We start from the raw sequence: 21,275 nt of genomic DNA on the forward strand, positions 1-21,275 counted from the left end.
AGGCTGTCTGTGTGCATGTGAGCATGTCTGGATGTCCAAGCCAGCCTGTAGGCCATCCAGAGCATAGACCTTAGGACAGAGACACCCTGCAAGCCCAGCCCAGTCATCCCATTGTACAGGAACACCGCAGTCTGAGAGGCTGGGACTCATCTGAAGCTTTATGCCGTGTCCAAATTAAAAGGGCCCCCGAGGCTCTTGCCTGCACCCCTTCAGTTCATGAATGCTTCGGCTCAGAAATGGAGGCGCACAAGGGAGGAAAGTGTACGCAGCGCGTGGTCCATTCGCTTCCCAGCGACCCGGCGCTCCTGAAAGCACCTGAAAGTCTCATCCCAGGGTGACCAGTGATGCGGCTGAGGACTTGACCTTGGGAATACGCTTGCCCCGGGGAAAACTCTCATGTCTAGAAAGCGGCACAGAGGTGCATCTGCTCCAGGGCTTCCTTCAAAGTCCCGAGGAGATAGATTTGCCTTGCCAGAAACCGCAGCGTGCAGAAGTGCGCTTGTTTAAGGGCAAATAAGACTGGCAGGTGGTGGCAGGAAGCATCTGTCACTTGGGGGCACCGTGACGTGGGAGAAGCGGCTGAGGAGGGGAGGAAGTCAAGTTGTCAAGAAACTACTCATCTCTCAGAAACGCACAAGGTCCCCGCAAGCCAGCTGGGGCGATGGGCTTCCAGAACGGCTCGGAATCCTCCAGAGAAACAAAACGTCCTCTTCCTTTGGCTGCACGGCTGGGCCCCAGCAGACAGGGTTGGAGTGTCCACGTGTTCTGTGACACTCGGAGCTCCCCTCAAATATCAAGCGCTCTTTGACAAATGCAGCAGGATAGACCTCTGAGGACGCAGGCAGGGGCTGAAAGAACCCAGCAGCCATTTTGACCTCTTTATTTTTATTTTTTCTTAATCCCCTTTGACAGCAGTGGGGAATTGAACATAGGTCATGTTAAGCAAGTGCTCTTACCATGAGCCTGTAGGCCCCCCCCTCCCCAGCTCTCATTTTACTTTTGAGACAGGGTCTCAAGTTGCTAATGCCGGTCCTGGGCTCACCCAAGAGCCCAGGCAGGTTTTGAACCTGTGATCCACTTTTCCAGATTACAGGCCCACATGATCAGGCCCATTTTTCACCAGTTTACAAATAAAATTACCACTGAAAAATATCTCCTGTGGTAACTTTGAATGATTGGCATAAATTGAACAAAGAAACCCAAAAAACAAAAACACAAGACCTGTACTATTCCCCCCTCTTGTTAATATTAATAGCCATGATATATATATGTATATTTATATATGTGGAAGTCCTCATTATAATTTATAGTATGTATTATATACAATGATTTATGCCACACTATTACATATATATATGTACAATATATCAATATGATATACTGGCAACATATAGTTATATATAATATACATCCCAGGCACTTGCCACTTTGATTATTGCTGTTTAAACAAATCATTTTAAAGAGAACATTTCCCAACCCTCCCCCCCTCAAGCCGAGAAAGTGTTATAATTTTTCTTCGAAACTTATCATGCCTGGAAACATTTCGTTTTTTTCTCACACATTAGAATTGCAAACCCTGGGCCAGCCGGTGTAAAGGTTACTTTTTTCTTCCCTATGTGAAATGGCTACTCTCTCTACCCCTAATCGTGACCCAGGATTTCTTCACCCCCAAAGTCACCATGGTTTTTCTCAAATCATCAGTCAAGATCACCCACATTATTTAAAAAAAAGAAAAAAACAAAAACAACCCTGGACTTTAAACAAGTAAGCTGTGACGTCCCTCACAAACCCCGGCTGGACATTGCCAGTCCCCACGGCAGTGACGTCCGCCCAGGGCGGCTCAGCTGTTGAGTTCTGTGGTCTCGTCGGTATCCTCTGGATTTTTATCCATTTTCTTATATTGTCTCTTGAAGAAGCCGAGCTGTAAAGGCGACGTGAAACTGTTAGCACCCTGTGAGAAAGAAACGCAACCCCCATTCGGTGGCGATTCGCATCTCCACGTCACAACACACCCAATGCTGTGGGCAGTTAAAGGAACAAATACTGTAGCTGCCCATGGCTCAGTGGCATCGTGCCTTTGACTCCCTTAGCTGCCCACTTTATCCGCGTCACTTGCAGGAGTCCCTGGAGACCCCTGGACAGTGTGGTAGGAAGGCTGCTTGCTCGTCTCTTCCACCCGTGATGGAGGGAACTGATATCCAAGGAGGTCAGCTGCATTGCATGACGTTACATTTCTGAGATTCTACTTAGCTTCTTTTTTAAAAAAATTGTTTTTAACATTTTTATTTTTATTCATTTATTTGAGAGAGAAAGAGACAGGAAAGGCACACCAGGACCTCCAGCCACAGCAAACGAACTCCAGATGCATATGCCACCATGTGCCTTTGGCATATGTGGGTCCTGGGGAATCGAACCTGGGTTCTTAGGCCCTAACTGCTGAGTCATCTCGCCATCCCTCTACTTATCTTAAGCTGAAGAAAATGTTCAGGGCCCTGGATGAAAGGAAGGTTAAAATAAGAGAGAGAGAGAAAAGAGACCTTGTTTTCAAAGATATATGGTGGCACACGCCTTTAATCCCAGTACTAGGGAGGCAGAGGTAGGAGAATCACCAGTGAGTTCGCGGCCAGCCTGAGACTATGTATAAATTCCAGGTCAGCCAGGAACAGAGCGAGCCGTTACCTTGAAAAACCAAAAAACGGGTGGTGGTGTTGGGGAGAGATTACCAACTTGCAATTTTTTTTTTTTTTCCTATGACAAGTGGTACCCTGACCATTTTAAGGTTGCGGAGTTTTAGGAGAAGCATTCAGAAGTGCTGCACTTGGAAACCCGGAGCCCTCTCACCTTCCATAAACCGGCAACCACACAGAGCAGCAACAGGATTCCCGCGAGGGCACTTGCCACGATGACTCCGGTTGGGACCTCGGCTTTCTCGCTGGGTTTCATCACCATAAGAGGAATCTGCAAGCGCACATGCACAAGTCTTCCGTGAGCTTACCACAGAGACAAAACGTAGTCCAGCCCAGCTCCATAACCCTGTGAACGCTGAGCTCTAGAGAGGGCCATGACCTGCCTACTTTCCTCAAGCATTGTGCAATACAAGTCATACGTGTGTGTGTGTGTGTGTGTAACATATAGATACAGATATATATGAGTTATTTATCTGAGAGAACGAGAAAGAGGCAGATGGATAGAGGAGAGAGAATACGTGCACCAGGGTCTTCAGCCTCTGCAAAGGAATTCCAGATGCATGCGCCACCTTGTGCATATGGCTTATGTGGGCCCCCGGGGAATTGAACCTGGGTCCTTTGGCTTTGCAGGCAACTGCAAAGCCCCCAAACAAATGACAGAGACTTTCTGTTGAATCTGGAGGAGGCACGCAAGCCCTCTTGGCCGTACCTGACAGCTGCGAGCGCCGTATGAGGAAGCCGACGCTCCCGTTCCTGGTGCCCAGGTTTCATGATTAAGCGAAAGCCAGCGGTTTTGAAATATAAACACAGCCTTTCCCTAACTCCTTGTGGCCACAGCTTTATTTTGGGTTTTAAAAGGCCAGTTGCAACCTCATTTCAAGATTGGTCTCAAGTGTTGGAAAGAATATCTCAGGGGTTCAGGCTGACCTTTGCAGAGGTGAAATTGTCCTTGAGCAGGTTTATGACCCTTAATGCCCACTTCCTGGTGATATTTACAGTTTGGAGCCACGTTAGGGGAAGATGGTCCTAAGGGCTTTTACAGTGACATTTCATATTCTTTTTCTTAATTGGGAAAAGTGCAGCAACCATTTCCTCCACAAAATATCCTTTAAAAAAAAATAGTTTAAGGGGCTGAAGAGATGGCTGAGCTGTTAAGGTGCTTGTCCGCAAAGCCTAAGGACCCAGGTTTGATGCCTCAGGACCCACATAAAGCTGGATGCACAAGGTGGCGCAAGCATCTGGAGTTCATTTGCAGTGGCTGGAGGCCCTGGTGCACCCATTCTCTCGCTATATCTGCCTCTTCCTCTCTCTCAAATAAATAAATAAAATAAAATATTAAGTGAAATAAAAGATATTTTGTTTACTTATATTAGAGAGAGAAAAGAGAGTGATGGCTGGTAATCGCTCCATTTGTATTCAAAAGCTGAACTGTGGGATTTTACGAACCTATGAATGAAGTTTCTAGGCTCCTGTGGTTCACAGATTTCCAGTAATCATGTGCCCAGAGTGGCTTCCAGACTTCAGAACCTGGGGCCTCACAAGCACATTTTGGGTACCAAAACTTTAAAAAATATTTTATTTATTTATTTATTTTCAAACAGAGAGAGAAAAAGAATGGATGGGCCAGTGCCTCTTGTCTCTACAAACAAACTCTAGATGCATGTGCCACTTTGTGCTTCTGGCTATATATGGGCACTGAGGAATCAAACTCAGTTCGTTAGGCCTTGCAGGCAAGAACCTTATCCCCTGAACCAATTCTCCAGCCCTGTACATCAGATTTTTAAGAGGATCTCGATTCAGATAAATGAAACCATCACTTATCTTTTTATAGGGATGGGCCAATTAATTGTTTGGAGTCAAAATAGTCTTCAAAAATTATTTAGATTATTGTTTGGATTAAAAGAAAGTTCATAGACACCAGTAGAAGTTGGCCTATGTTACTAATTAGTAGCATTCATTAAAAAAAAAAAAACAAGAAAAGAAAAACCTGATGGATTCATGAAAAATCAAATATTGAATTTTCAATGACATTGTTTGACTGCTTTATGAAAAGCAAAGACCTCAGTAGAGTTTTTACCTACTGTTAGAACACTGCATTTTTTTTTCTAAAGTGAGTTTTCAAAACCATCCCTGCAACTGTCTCCCTAGGCTAAGTTCACAGCAGTTCGTATGTGGAGGCTACATTTCCCTTGGCTCTGTTTCTGACTTTCCATGCCCAAGCCTTTGCTAAGAGGGTGTGGGCTTTCAGAGAGGTTCCTGCACCAGAGGCAGGAAGGCAGCCTCTATTGTGCGGAATCCTCCCTCCCTCCCCCAGAAGAGAATACCACAGCATTGCTGTGAGCTCTACTCTCGGGCATGGAGAGGGGCCCAGAGTTCACGGGGCCACTGGCTTTTTAAGCAAGTCTGTAGGCTGGCATTCTGGACAGAGGCCAACTGCCCAGCTGGCCTGGGGACAGAGCCATGAACTGGCTTCCAGTTCTTAACAAAACCTTTGGGAGGAAAATGCTCAGAGTTCTGCCAGCAGATTAGCTGGGCATGGAAATCCTGCGGTGTCTAAAAACGGCATCTGCTTGCTGGGGTTTCAATGTTCAGGAAAGAGGCCCATGCCAGCCTTGAGGACAGAGGGCCCTTGTCTTCTGGGCAAGTCTTCATCTCTGGAACACTCTTCTTAACAAGGGTTGCATTTACAGATAGATCTCTAGAATGTAAAGGGATGAATGAACATGCCACACACAGTCCATGTCTGGGGGTAAGAAGAGCTGTTTGAAAACACCTCCATACATGGCTCGTTTACTGGGCACAATTCATTCATTCTTTTTAAAAATGCCCTGAAAACAACTTATGAGTTAATTCACAGAAACTTAGATCTCATGTCATCCCCATGGCTCCCCGCAGGCACCGGCGTTAAAGAGGAGCGTGGTGCCTGTTCTGGCCTAGCAGAGGAGCCAGTACTGTGTCCCAAACCAGACACAGCCTTTCTGGGTGTGTCTTTCTTTGGGTCATCACTTCTGGAAAAGCCAGCTGTGCCAACGTGGGAGGCTAAGAGGAAGGCATGGGTATCACTAAACTTTGAGTGGTAAACACTCTTGTCAAATCTCGTAGTAACCCCAGACTCAGTGTTTTGGTAAAGATACTCCACATGCACACAAGGTAAGAATGCCTTTCGTCTTCTGAGAAACTGAGTTCTTCACAGAAGGAGGGCTGGGACGCGCTCACCGTGACGGAGTTGTCTTCGATCACGTATATCTGAGGGTTGTGGGTGCCAATCTCCGCAGCCACTGTCAGCTGTACGGTCTGGAAAGTCGACTGAAACAGAAAGCCAAGAAAATGCTCTATCCTAGCTGCAGAGAGCTCTGCATGTCCGTGATTTGTTTGTTTCCTGATGGAAAGTCACAAGAACAAATGGCAGTTGTGAAACCTGAGAACCTGCAAGCTTGAATCAGCTGCTTGTGTGTCAGGACCGCCCACGTGGAGTTACTGGGGGGCTTCTCCAATGCGCAGGTGGTTAGGTCCTGTCGCCACAAGTTACACCAAGTCCTGGGGCCTGCGAAGCCGAAGGATCCCGACTCAACTCTCCAGGACCCACGTTAGCCAGATGCACAAGGGGGTGCACACATCTGGAGTTCGTTTGCAGTGGCTGGAGACTCTGGAGCGCCCATTCTCTTTCAAATAAATAAATAAATAAAATATTTTTTAAAAAAGATGAAGCTTGAAACATGATGTAGAGTTGCAAGAAGTAGTATTATATACTTGCCTGAGTGAGTCATTTAATGGAATGGAAATCCAGCATTTAAATGGAAATTTTCTTCTGGGATGCACAAGTGTAAAATGATAGTGTTTAAATGCATACATGGACTTCACTATACAGGTACTATGAGCCTTTTGAAATGTTGTATCACATTGGGAGAAATTTACTTCTTTTTAAAAAAATTTATATATATATAATTATATATAGAAATAATATATTATATTTATATATAAATGTACCATTGTACATCTGGCTTTATGAGGGAACTAGGGAATTGAACCCACGTCATTAAGCTTTGCAGGCAAGACCCTTAGCTGCTGAGCCATCTCTCCAGACTCCCCAATAGAAATACTTTCTGGCTTTCTAATCTTAGTGTTCCTCTGAAACAGTACTGGCTGTGGGGTTAGGGATGTCACAAGGCCATACATTTTATGCTGGTGTAATGAGTCCCTTAAAAGGAAATAAAGTTAAATGCATTAATTGTTTTGAGGCAAGCCCAACAGACTGCCTTTTAAAAAAATATTTTTTGTTCGTTTTTATTTATTTATTTGAGAGTGGCGGATAAAGAGGGAGAGAAAGAGACAGATAGAGAGGGAATGGGCGCGCCAGAGCTTCCAGCCACTGCAAACAAACTCCAGATGTGTGCGACCCCTTGTGCATCTGGCTAATGTGGGTCCTGGGGAATTTGAGCCTTGAACCGGGGTCCTTAGGCTTCCGGGCTAACGCTTAACCGCTAAGCCATCTTTCCAGCCCCAGACTGCCTTTTTTTTTTAATTAGAGAGAGGGAGGGAGAGAATTGGCGCACCAGGGCCTCCAACCACTGCAATGGAACCCCAGACGTGTGTGTCCCCTTGTGCACATGTGTGACCTTGCACGCTTGAGTCACTGTGTGTCTGGCTTTTGTGGGACCTGGAGAGTCGAACCTGAGTCCTTAGGCTTCGCAGGCAAGGGCCTGAACCACTAAGCTGTCTCTCCAGCCCCAAATGCATTATTTAATATAGTTACAAAACGAGAATGAATTTTCACTGTAAACGTTATTGATGTGAACATCTTGGCTGTTTTCTCTGCAGTGCAAGCCGTGGGCAGGGTGACTGTGTGAAGTGCAATACAGCGCTCTGGCTTCAGAGCTGTTTTCACATGCTCTGGCTATTAGGGCTCAGCTTTTCTGGTTACTAGGGTACAGGATTCAACACTTCCATGAAGCAATTTGCTAAACTCCATCTAGGAGCCAGAAAGGCAGGATATATTTTCCCAAAAGTGAGCAGTGTATTTCCTTTCCACTGGCTCAGTCTCTGGTTACTTTTAATTTCCTCAAGATGGAAGATTGCATCATAAGTTAACCCTGAACTCTGGTCTTTAAAAAATATAATATAATTAATATGTATTTTTAAGAGAGAGAGGGAAGGAGGCAGATAGGGAAAGAGTGGGCGCACTGGGACCTCCAGGCACTGCAAACAAACTCTGGGTGCATGCGTCACCTTGCGCATCTGGCTTTACGTGGGTATTGGGGAATCGAACCTGGGCCCTTTGGCTTTGCAGGCAAGTGCCTTAGCCACAAAACCATCTCTCTCCAGCCCTGGTCTTTTAAACATATATTACTGGGGGGGGCATTAAGAATATTTATTACTGTTTAAATGTAAACCAAAAAATAGTAGTTAAGCATAGGCTACTTTTGCAGTCCCTGCAGACCGAAGATGACCTTTTTTTTTTTTTTTCTTTTTACAATGATACAGTTGCGTGCCCAGCTCAGGCCCCACTATCCTGCAACATTGATGAGTGAAGAGGGTACAGTACGCGTGCCAGGAGAAGAAAAGAGCCCCCCACCCCCGCTAGCATTCGGCAAGGGTGGCCCTTACAGCTTCCCTTACAAGGCTCTGTGGAAGCCGGAGCAACCACTATGTGGTGCCATGGCTTGAAACGTTGGGTTGATTCGCATTGTCTCAGAAGGAGAGCAGAGCCAGAAAGCAGGGCGTTCATGAGCCCCAATCCAGGCAATGAGAGCCGAGTGGCAGGCTGCATCTCCCAGGTTAGTCCGAGGAACACCCACTTTGGCTGCTGGAATAGCTGGAGAGGAGATTGACAGGTCGCCGGCAAACCTCTGGATGCCCAGGAAGGAGGGCGTGTGGGATTTGACATGCAATAAACCCTGAAGGTTGTTTTCTCATCATAACCATGTTGATAAAGAAGAAATGCTATTCTGTCAAAGACCCTTGCTCCCAGGAAAGAAACTTATGCTCCCGAAAACTGTTGAGAAAGTACTTTTAAAAAGCTTTATAGGGCTGGACAGGTGGCTTAGCGGTTAAGCGCTTGCCTGTGAAGCCTAAGGACCCTGGTTCAAGGCTCGATTCCCCAGGACCCACGTTAGACAGATGCACAAGGGGGCGCACACGTCTGGAGTTTGGAGGCCCTGACATGCCCATTCTCTCTCTCTCTCTCTCTCTGTCACTCTCAAAAAAATAAATAAAATGAACAAAAAAATTAAAAAAAATAAAAATAAAAAGCTTTATAGACAAAAAAAATGGTGTAGATTTAAGCAAACTCAAGAAAACCCAAATGTTCTTCACACAGCTGGAGAAACTGCTTTTTGACCTGCAAAAGGCAGTTTTCCCTCCCAGTTGGCACGGTTTGCTACGGAGACATTTGTTCCTGAAGTCCAAGAAGCCAGGAAGCACTTGGCAAGTGTGAGCAGCAGCGAGGAAGGGAGGTGAGACAGCAGACAGCCTTTGTCACATCTTCGCACTTAAAACTGTCCTGGACGTTGGATCCTTTAAAGCCCGTGCAGCCAATATGACAGCAAGCTTTTACAGCAGGGATCTCAAGACCACATCTCCCCACTGCCCCGATTCTGCCATCTTGCTCCTGATCGTACCTACTTCTTGCTTTTTGTGCCTTCATTCAGTCATGTTGTTTATATTTTGACTGCAGGGACAAATTAGAAGGGGAAACTATAGTTGTACTCAGAACTCCGAATCGGGGAGTGGGGACGATTAGCTGTCTTGACATGGCAAAAGTCCAGCGAGTAGAGTCTGACCATAAGCACCTTGGGGCCAATTCATTTACTTAAGAATATTCAGTGAGAGGCACGAAGAACCTAGGATTCTCAGACTACTTAATATTTTTTAAACCTTTTATCACTTCAATAGGAACCAGTGTTGGCAAAAAGAAAGGGTCAGCCACTCAAGCAATCAGACTGAAGGAGGAGTGCTATTATTTCCCAATACTGGACACGCATCCAACCAGAAGCAGCTTGCGGGACGGAAGGGTTATTCAGGTTTACAGGATCCAGGGGAAGTCCCATCTGTGGGGGAAGAAACGGGCTCACTCCATCATACATCAGCAATGCAGAATCAAAAACAGAACAACAACAAAAAACCAACCAACAACCAGCAAGCACAAACAACCAGAGCTCAAGCTGCTCTTTTTTTATAACCCAGGCCGATCTGCAATTCACTAGGTAGTCTCAGGCTGGCCTCGAACTCACGGCGATCCTCCTACCTCAGCCTTCTGAGTGCTGGGATTAAAGGCGTGCACCACCCTACACACAAGATCACCCTTCCCCCTGCCCCAGTGACATACCTCTTCATCCCGCAGGGCTCAGCCCCCTGGAGACTCTAGTTGCAAACTCAGTCTTAATCCAAAACACCCTAGTCAGGGCGATACGTTCAAAGCACCACATATGCCTAACTCCAACAGTCTTCACACCAGGCTGACAGTCTGGCTAATCCAGCTGCGTCCTCAGAAACTGTTCGGGCAGACTCACTCCTGACGCATGAAAAAGCTGCAATCACCCTGTCTGGGGACTTCAAACTCCTCGTGGGAACCAACAGAACCCAAAAGTACGGTGCGCCCTGGGCTTCTCTCATCCCAAGAAGGGAAACCGGGAGAGCAGAGAGGTTGCATGTGATCTCAGGGGGAGATGCATGGATCCTTTTGTGGGATTCATCGTTTGTGGGGGTTGAGATCAACTAAACGCTTAGCTCACGGAGAAAGGCTGAGGTCCAAGAATCTTGCCAGGGGTGTGTGGAAGAGAGGAAGAGACTGGGAAAAGTTGTAGAAACATGCCAAGGAGGATGATGAAGATGGTGTTTGTAGCCAAGGCAACCTTGGCACCATTCCTACAGATTCTTTTGTATGGCGTTGTGGTGGTTGGATGCAGGTGTCCCCCATAAACTCAGGTGTTCTGAATGCTAGGTTCCCACCTGATGGAGATTTGGGAATTAGCGCCCCCTGGAGGCGGTGTATTGTTGGAGGCGGGCTTATGGGCGTTATAACCAGTGTCCCCTGGCCAGTGTTTGGCACACTCTCCTGTTGCTACTGTCCACCTGATGATGGCCAGGGGGTGATGGCCACCCTTTCTGCTCATGCCATCATTTCCCCCTGCCATCCTGTAGCTTCCCCCTCGAGTCTGTAAGCCAAAATGAACCTCTTTTTTTTTTCCCCACAAGCTGCTCTGGTTGGGTGATTTCTACCAGCAACACGAGCCTGACTGCAGCAGGCATGGAATCTAAGAAGTGGGCACGCACGCTCAGCGGGGTGCCAAGGGGCGGCACGCTCCCACCTGGAGCCCAGCGCCCCTGGGCAATCTTGCTGCTGTGCTGGTGACCCACTGCGTTAGCCAGAATAAGAGCCCACACGAGGTAGGACCTTTGTCACGACGAAGGTGCGCATTTCCTAGTGCTGAGGCAGCGAAAGAAAGGAAGCCCTTGCCGTCACTTACTGCAGCAAAAGTCCCATTCCAGATTCTCGTAGTCACATTGATGACATACTCTCCTTTCATGTGCACATCCGTCAGCCAGCAGGTGACATTACCGCAGGAAGCCGTCTCGCAGTTCTTTCACATTGGAGCCAGTAGTAGATGGAGAGAGAGAGAGAGAGACACTAAATGCTTAAAACTGCTTACATCATCCAAATAGATAAAGCTCAGTATTTGGAAATCTGTGGAAATGATCAATCTCATGATCTGCTCCTATATATTCTTCCAAAGAGATTTTGGTTCTACGTCACACGATATTTTCAACCTTTTTTTTTTTTTTTTTGAGGTAAAATCTCACTCTGACCCAGGCTGACCTGGAATTCACTATGTAGTCTCAGGCTGGCCTCGAACTCACGGCTATCCTCCTACCTCTGCCTCCCGAGTGCTGGGACTAAAGGCGTGCACCACCACCGTGCCTCAGTCAATTCTTTTCTATATACACATCCTCAAGGAGATCAACTGAAATGAGTGGGACCAAGGACCCAATCTTGCGTATTTATTACTCATGAGAGCAAAAACAAACACAGTGATTCACTTATGTTTAGCAACCATGTGCTGGTTAAGTTACTGAATGTAAACATCATGTAGTACAATTTTGTCATTAAGCATAATGATCATCGTGCATTTCTTAGACTTATTTAAGTCGTCACTAGAAGAATCAGTGGTGGGCAGAGGCTGGGGTCAGGGGCACGGAGGTTTTTTTAAGGCAGTGAAAATACCATATATCATATCATCATAAATGGATGCACATTATTGTATCTCTCAAAATCCATGGTGGGGACTTCTGAAGTGCTGGCCGTGAGTTCTAACATGAATGATGGCCTTTGGTAGTGACCAGCCGGTGGGGGTCATCAGCCATGACACAGGCGCCCCTCTGACATACAAGGTTTTGGTGCTGGAGGAGGCCATGACTGTGCGGGGACAGCAGGCATATGGAAACTCCTGTAAATTTCACATAGCTTTTCTATAAATGGCTTAAAAAAAAAATAAACCTTATAAGCCAGGCGTGGTGGTGCACACCTTTAATCTCAGCACTTGGGAGGCAGAAGTAGAAGGATCACTGTGACTTCAAAGCCAGCCTGGGCTAGAGTGAGACTCTATCTTGAAAATACCAAAAAATGAAATAAAAAATAAAAATCAATCAATCAGTAAATAAACCTTATGTTAAAGTAGTCCATATAAAGTATTAACTTATATCATAGGCACCGTGGCCCACTTGTGTAATAGCATACATACGTGTGTTTATTTTCATGTATATGCATATGTATGTATTTTTCCATGTGTATAGGGATAAGGAAGAGCTTTGGTTTGTTTAGGGTTTGATACTATTTTTTTTTGTTGCTGTTGTTTACTAAATGTTATTGACTTAAGTACTTAATATATACTGAGCACCAGGCTAGATGCTAGACTAACCTCATTCCTAAAGAAAAGGGCCTATCTGGAGAGCAGCAGATGGTCACATACATGAACACAAGAGAACAGCATGCCTTAGCCACTAACAAGACTTACTGAAGATGCGGAGGGAGAATTTCGGGGTTCTCACCTCGAAAGCCCATGCCCAGCTCCCTCACGGCTCCATAATGTCTCCAAGGTACACAATGTAGAAATGTGTCCTTACATTATTTTTATTATTATTATTATTACTATTATCATCATCATCAGTGTGTGTGTGTGGGTGTGTGTGGGTGTGTGTAAGCACACCAGGGCCTCTAGCCCTTGTAAATGAATGCCAGACACTTGCATTACTTTTTGCGTCTGCCTTTACATGGGTGCTGGGCCATCAAGCCCAGGTTGGCAGGCTTTGCAAGCCAGCACAAGTGAGTCATTTCCCCAGCCCCTCGTCCGTGGTGCCTTTCATGCCATGAACTGTGGACGTGGATTCTGTAAGTCATGACATAGCTGATAACCCCAATCGCCTCAAATTGGACATTATTTAAGACGAGGTCTCAGCTAGCCCTGGCTTGGCCTTGAACTTGCCAGGCAGCAAGGGTGATGTTGAACTTCGGGCACTCCCGAATGCTGGCATGACTGGCATGTTCCACCATGCCCAGTTGATGCCATACTGGGGTTTGTGTGTGCCAGGCAAGCAATCTACCCCCTGAGCCACATTCTAGCCAGGTCATGTGTTTCCTACACCCCAATTCATGGCGGCTACTGAAGGCAAAAGCAGAAAGCTCTGTGCGCCGGTCATTGGAGCAAACGGGCGACTCGAGTCCAGACGCAACAAACACTAAATGACGGAAGGAAATGTCGCGTGTTAGCTTGTCCTCACCAGTTCCTTTATGTGCTGGAAGTGTTCCCTCTTGAAAGACACCGAGGAAGCTGTCTGTCCTATTCCCAATGGGTTTACTTCTGCTTGACAGCTGATGTCACCAGTCTACCAAGAAGAGCACCATGGTAAGTTTGGGGATCAGAATGGGTTAGGAGGGTTCTCTTGGCATGTCAGGACATCATGATGTCACGCGGGGGGCAGAGCAGGAGTTGTTACGCACTGATGCTCCCTGGCTCGGTGCTTCGTTCTTGCCACACACTACACCCCAAGGGATTTGAATCTGCGCATGTGAATAGACAAGGCAGGCTGGATTTTTACAGGCTGCTGGGGCTTCGATGTGCTTTGTTCTCCAAAGTTCACCCATTGGAAACTTGGTTCCCCGGGAGTGAGGTGGGGGTGGGGGCCCACAGCGTGGAGAGGGAACCCTGGACTGGAGAGATGGCTCGGTGGCCAAAGTGCCTGCAAAGCCTATCAACTCAGGCTCAAATTCTTCGGTACCCACATAAAGCAAGATGGAGAAAGTGGCGCATGCGTCTGGAGTTTGCCGTGGCTGGAGGCCCTAGCACACCCATTCTCTCTGTTTCTCTTCTCTCTCTCTGCTTGCAAATAAATAAATAAATAAATAAATAAATAAAAATATTAAAAAAAAAAAAGAGGACCTAGCAGGATGTCTGCAGGCTGATGAGGGGTATGTCGTCAGAGGAATGTAGACTTCGGGTTCCTTTCCAGCTTCCTGCTTAACAGTGTCCCCTTGCTTCCCTCTCTCCTACCGACTGTCACGAGGCCCTTTCTAGAGCTGCAATGGTTCTGGCATCATGCCCTCAAATGTTCCATGAACGATGAATCAAATAAGCCTCCTTCTCTGTAAAGTTACCAAGCTTCGAGTATCTTGTTCCGGCAATGAGAAGACGCACTAATACTAACAGCGACTGTGTGATGGAGACCGACGTGTAACGCAAATACACGGCGAGTGACTCAGCATGAAGCTCTTTTCCACTTTAGAACCTTTTAGAATGGTGGTTTCCTATAGTCTCCTATGCACACTACAGCAATATTACTAACACAAGCACCGATCAGTGCTCAACTAAAGATGGCCAGTGTCTAGCACTGGCTAGAACCATGCTTCTTGGCCCAGGATATAAGGTAGACCCAGAGGGGAAGTGTCTAAGAAAAACATCAGGGTTGGGTCCTTATCTTAATTCTGATTTAATTGTCTGGGCATGTGTTTTTTTTTTTTTTTCAAGATTGACTGGGGTAATTGAAATATCTAATTTCCAGGCTATTGAAGACCAGATACTAATTGCAGCTGTACAGACTGACTGTGCATCCACAACGGATTCGGTCTCTCACATCTCAGTTTTCTCTCTTAGCAGGGCTCTGACCTAGTCAGATCCTTATCCGGAAAAAAACCAAAACAACAACAACAAAAAAAAACCCTCAGAGCCCTTAGGATAATTCTGGCCATCTCTAAATACTTATACCCAGATATTTATTTTCTTCTAACAGCTTTCTGCAACTACCATGAAATTAAATGTGAGTTAATCGGCACCTGGGATGCATACGTAACATCTTTTTATATAAAACATCAGACACAATTGTCCAAAACTCACAAGTTGCTTCTATGTTGAACGTAGATATCTTTCTAGGCAATTTTGGCGAGCAGAACCTCACCTGGTCTGTGTTTATCCCCGTCAGGTACATGAGTGGGTTTCTTTCCTTGGTGTATTGAGGAATTTGGACAGTCACAGATGCCATGCTGACTGGGACACTCCCTGTTGTCACCTGCGAAGGGAAGAAAACATTATGGAACCATACGCAAAGCACATGACATAGGCTATGTGATCCCCGGTGTGTTTGGTAATAAGGGAAACCGCCAGGCGTGATGGCACATGGGAAGCAGAGGTAGGATCGCTGTGAGTTCGAGGCCACTCTGAGACTACATAGTGAATTTGAGGTCAGCCTGGGCTAGAGAGAGACCCTACCTTGAAAAACAAACAAACAAAACAGGGGTGAGGGTTGGGAAAGTATATAGTGGTATTAGCAAATGGATAGCCATATGGCTTGGGCAAGGAATAGAACCTTTCTACACCTACACCTAGGTTTTCTCATTTGTAAAATAATGAGAAAGCAAATGGATATGCACAGGCACAACATTGGTCCTCACTGATGAGGACCAATATATATATATATATATATATATATATATATATATATATATATATATACACACACATGTGTGTGTCCGTCCATATATATGTATGTATGTGTCCATATATATATATATAAAACATTTGGTACAATGGTTGATACATTTCTTAAGAATGTTACTTTTACTAATTGATTAAACATTCTATTAAAAATTTGGTTAACCAAGTGCCACATATATTTTATAAATTCCAGTATCTGGAGCTGAAGAGTTTGATGAGCGATTAAAGGTACTTGCCTATGAAGCCTGATGACCCAAGCTTGATTACCCAGTACTCACGTAAAGCCAAGCGAGTGAATTGGCACATGCATCTGGAGTCGGACTGCAGTGGCAGTGGGCCTTGGCATGCCCATAGTCACTCTGTCTATCTTTCTCTCTATCACTCTCATATAAATAAATGAAAATGCTTAAATTCTAGTATCTGGATAAGTAATAAAGATGCTGTCTATCATTTTTCATAATAATGAAACTTGCAAAGATGTAGCTATGTAACAGACTAGTAGAAAATTAGAATGGCAAATGGATTCTTTTTTATCCTCCAAAGTTTCTAACATTTTTTTTTTTATCACATGGTTACTCTTTCATAAATGAATTTCTTCTCTCTCTGAGACAGGATCTCACTTTGTATCCCAGACTGGCCTATAAGTCATTATGCAGCTGGAGCTGGCCTTGAACTCACAGCGATCCTGTCTCAGCCTCCCAAATGCTGGGATTATCAATCTAAGCCACAACAGATACAGTCATACTGCGTTAAATTTAGCTCAAAAAATTTTAGTTGCTACTTAGCAGGATTGGACGAAACCTATGTTTGTATTATGTGCAAATGATGAGCTCCTCAAATGAGGTGATTTCCAAGTACAATGTGGCCTCCTGATTTTATTTCCATGACACTTGTCCATAGGAATCCCATTGGACTCATGCCTGGTTGATAAGCTTGACTATTTGCCTTAAAAATATGTCATTATTCCCCTTTCTCAGGACACATAACCACACACAAAGCATGGTGTCTACTTATTTTTTATCGGCCTCACTGTTTCTCAAAGCTTGACAGCTTGACCAGAAGTGACACCCGGGTACTTGTTAGAAACGCACACATTTGGGTCCATACCCAGACCCACGGAAGTGGACACTGGGGATGAGGCCCAGCAGTGTGCGTTTCAACAAATCCTCCTGATGAGAATAGCTTGTTCCTTTTGTCTTCGTCCTTTCTTCCCAGACTCATCGTCCATCCTCTCCCTTCCTTCCTGGCTTAGCAAGCCTGTGGCAAGCTTACCAACCTTAAGGGAGAAGATGAACTTTGGACCAATATCTTCAAAGTTCTGTATGACAGAAGGCACATTCTCATCTGAAGTGACTTCATAGAAGTTCATGTTGGTGGATCTGTTGGATGACATTTGTGAAGGCAAATATTTTAGCTTTGCTGTTGTTCTTCAAGCTTCATATTGTCCTTACGGATCTCTAGTTTAGATACAAATGAGACGGTCTACTCGTAGTTACGTGAACACGAAGTAACCCTTTTATATTCACATCAACTTTATTTTATTTATTTATTTGAGAGAGAGAGAGAGAGAGAGAGAGAGAGAGAGAGAGAGAGAGAGAGAGAAAATGGGCCCTAGCTACTGCAAACTCCAGATGGACATGGCACCTTGTACATCTGGTTGTATGTGGGTACTGGGCATCAAGCCTGAGTCCTTCGGCTTCACAGACAAGCAGTCTTACCACTGTGTCATCTCACCAGTCCCACATCAACTTCTGAAGATTTCACATAAGACAGAAACTATGCAGTGTTTGCCTTTCTGTGTCTGACTAGAGTCTGGGGAAGACAGAGATATAAACGCCACTTGTCTTTGATTTTATCATTACCGTTATACATTGTGTAATGTATTGAATTACCAACCTCCACTCCCTAAATATGTAGGGTTATTATTACAACAATAAACAATTCGAAAAGCACAAAATGTACAAGAGTGCTTAATAAAGTCTCACAGTCTGATATCCGTCTCTAACACTAAAACAAATAGCTATTATATATCAGATACATACATTAAATTCTTACCTCATTTCCCACAAATATGTAGAATTATGATTAGAGTAATACCTAACTAAAAAGTACTGAATGCACACAAGCGCTTATTATAGGGCCATGGCCCAACATGTGTTTCTAAGACTGAAATTAATTCCTTTCAAAACTGTCCCTTCAGGTTCCTTTTGTGAAAATCTATGTGGACTGGGAAGATGACTTAGTGGTTAAGGTGCCTAATGATAGGGGTTTGATTCCCCAGTAACATAAAAGCCAGATGCACAAGGTGGCACATGCGTCTGGAGTTCATTTGCAGTGGCTGGAGGCCCTGGCATGCCCTCTCTCTCTCTCTCTCTCACACACACACACACATAAGTAAATAAACGTGTCTGGATTATATGTTGATCACTCGTCAAGTTTCTGAACTATGCACAGAAGTAGTATCTGAGAAATGGCAGCTGCACTGCTCTCCAAACCGCCGCGGCATTGACCGGCGTGTAGGTCTCCTGGACACTCGGGCATGTGGGTGGGGTGACTGGATTTGTAAGGCAGCGATTTCCCCTCGGTGTGGCTGGAGTACCACGAGGTGCTGTCTCTTCGGCTCTGCGCTGCTCGTGACTGGACATGACCATCCCTACATTTTCCTTATTAAGCCTTTCTCCTATTTGCCTCCAGTTCCAAAACCAAGGCGAATGGCTTGGGGCTGGGGTGGAGTTGATACAAACTGCTTCCATTACTTAGAACCACCATCGAGATTGACGAGGCAGAGATTTTTATTAGACAAGCTCTGGCGCTGGACACATCTTGGTTCTCTCTACTCGGTACTGCAAGTTCATGTCTGCCAAGCGCAGTGGTGACTAGGTAGGATCCCATCCAGGGAAGCTTCTTGGGGTTGTGGGGGAGGGCATGGGTCTGAAGAGCATCAGCCACATCCCTCCCTGCAGTCACAAAGGACACTTTATTTTAATTACATGATGTTCATTCTATTTCCTTACAGGAAGGACTGGACATATTCTGAGGTTAAGGTTTTGTTTTTGTTTTGTTTTCATTGGGTCTCTCCCCCATCTGTCTGTCTCTCTCCCTCCCTCCCTGCAAGCAAATTCTTCCAAAATTTCAGAAGGAAAAATCTATCACAGGGACACTTTAATACATGCAGCGTTTGTCATGGGTATATGTGTGTGAGAGGAAACAATGATGTCTTGCATGGAAAAATGAGAGAGCTGCCTAGGATTTGAAACAGAAAGACTGGCCATGTGTGCACCGACTATCCTCTGCCTTCCAGAACATGTCTATGTTGTACGTAAATAGAGCCAATTTCTAATTTGATTAATGTGTTCTGCTTTTTGCATTGTAAAGGGATCAGACATTTTTCCATTTGTTAGAAAACTTTTCCCTAAGTCACTTAAGGGTTATACTAGCAGTTACCTAAACTCAGAAGGATCCTGTTAAAAATACTTTTTTTTTTTTTACTCTTCCTCTTTATTTTCACCCATCATATTTATACAGTAGACTGCACATTTGTATAGTGTCACAGTGGTTGTCAAATGATTTTGTGTAAGAACTGTGTGGGATTTTTTTCCTCAAAAGTTTCCAAGATGTTAAAAAAAAATGTTCTTTTTTTTCAGTATTGCTTTTGATGGTTGAACATCAGGGCAAACAATCAACTAGACCATGAATACTAGTATGGTTAATACAAATTAGTATCCATCTAGTCATAAAATAAGTTAGATACATATGGAATGATGTGAAAACCATTCCACAATTACATAAAATTAACACGTGGAAGAATATTTTTATCATTTATTTTTAGTATGTAAAGTATTTCTGCACGTGTGTGTGTATACCTTCCTGTTGCATGTATATGTCCTGGTAGATAAATGAACACCCTATCTGCAAGATATGCTAAAATAGTCCTGGAATTTTGTGAAGGACTGTCACCAGGAAGATGAGGAGGTAAGGACCTCCCTTTAAATGGTGTATCTTGCTGTAGCATTTGGATTTTCTATGTATGTTTAATGCTTTTCTTTAAGTAAAACACATCTGGAGAATTACCTACATATAGGATTAGAAGCCACTGTAGCTCCTTTTTGGCAAATAATTCTCCATAATATAAATTTGTATTTTATTTAATTAATTTTAACTTTTTGTTTACTTTTATTTATTTATTTATTTATTTATTTATTTATTTAAGAGCAACAGACACACACACACACACACACATACAGAGAGAGAGAGAGAGAGAGAGAGAGAATGGGCACTCCAGGACTTCCAGCTACTGCAAACGAACTCCAGATGCATACGCCACCTTATGCATCTGGCTAACGTGGGTCCTGGGAAATCAAGCCTTGAACTGAGGTCCTTAGGCTTCACAGGCAAGCACTTAACTGCTAAGCCATCTCTCCAGCCCTATTTTATATATTTAAGTGGAGACAGAGGTGGGGGGAGGGGGATAGAGAGAGACATAGAAAGAGAGAAAATGGATGCACCAGGACCTCCAGCCACTGCAAATGAGCTCCAGATGCAGGCACTGGGGAATCGAACCTGGGTCATTAGGCATTGAAGGCAAATGCTTCAACCACTGAGCCATCGCTCCATCCCCCAATTTTTTAACTATTTACTTTAGAGAACAAAGGAATGTACCAGAATAAAATCACCATCACAAAGACACATAGGTCAGATGTCAATTAGTAGAAGTGAAGTCCTATCTCAGTCTCACATTTACTCACATCAGAGATGATGCCTAGCTAATACAGTACTCTGTGGGTGCGCTAACACGAATATTAGGGTACGGCTAACATGCACTCGAGGATGACGTATAAGTGCAAAATGATCAATAGCCTTTATCAACAAAAGTGTTCACGACCACAGTGAAATCAGTAAGAGAAGGGAAAAAGTGAGCCAGTGTGGCAACATCAGTTGGCACGCTGCGTTTGTTTTCTTCCAGCAGCGGGGAGTCCTTTGAAATCTGTAGTTACCGATTAATTTTTCAGGGGCGGATGACTTGCGTGGGGTCGCGTTTTTGTCCTTGCGTCCCTGCAACTCGCGAGATGAGGACACAGTCCTTGTACCTCGGCTCATGCAGTCACTGGTCCAGACAGGGTGGCCCATTTCTCTCTCGCGCTGGGCGATTTCCTGCGTGATGTGCACATTCCATGCTTTGAGGGGCGGGGGAGGCGAGGTCGGAGTGGAGTCAGGGAGGCCGGTGGCCACTGGTCTTAGAGGGCCTACGGTCCTGTTTATTTTTAGGTCAGAGTCACTGGTCTGTGCGTGCTGGTGGCCTTAATGCTGCACCAGGGAGAACGGGTGTCCCAGGAGACTGTGCAGCCATGTGGCTGTGCTCTGTAGAGTTTCGTGACCCTCCTCACTGATGAGTGGAGTCAAGGTCATAGCAACCTACTCCCACCTGCATGATTCATGTTGTCACCCATTTTTCCAAGAACCTCTCCCCGGGAACAATTCAAGTGGGCTGGCGTTTATCATTAGTAACATTTTAACCGGTGTCCTCAGGTTTACTTGCTTTGGGAAGGTAAGAAAAAAGGAAGCAAAGGTTTCTTCATGGATGACTTCCTCTGGAAAAACCCTTTATTTC

At 45.0% G+C, this 21,275-nt stretch overlaps 1 protein-coding gene across 1 annotated transcript in view; it reads right to left on the reverse strand.

Moving 5' to 3' along the window:
* Window positions 1-1,491: 1,491 nt before the first annotated feature.
* The window catches only part of Itga2 (integrin subunit alpha 2), a 100,055-nt gene continuing 80,271 nt past the window's right edge, over window positions 1,492-21,275 (reverse strand). Inside the window, exons 24-30 of the mRNA XM_012950241.2 lie at window positions 16,944-17,046; window positions 15,132-15,242; window positions 13,461-13,565; window positions 11,153-11,266; window positions 5,904-5,993; window positions 2,842-2,958; window positions 1,492-1,921 (exon numbers count right to left, since the gene is read on the reverse strand). Of these exons, the coding sequence (XP_012805695.2) occupies window positions 1,841-1,921; window positions 2,842-2,958; window positions 5,904-5,993; window positions 11,153-11,266; window positions 13,461-13,565; window positions 15,132-15,242; window positions 16,944-17,046 (721 nt within the window). The 3' untranslated portion in view covers window positions 1,492-1,840. The remainder of the gene's footprint in view (window positions 1,922-2,841; window positions 2,959-5,903; window positions 5,994-11,152; window positions 11,267-13,460; window positions 13,566-15,131; window positions 15,243-16,943; window positions 17,047-21,275) is intronic.

This window comes from Jaculus jaculus, chromosome 20 (assembly GCF_020740685.1).
Source record: "Jaculus jaculus isolate mJacJac1 chromosome 20, mJacJac1.mat.Y.cur, whole genome shotgun sequence".
NCBI lineage: Eukaryota > Metazoa > Chordata > Mammalia > Rodentia > Dipodidae > Jaculus > Jaculus jaculus.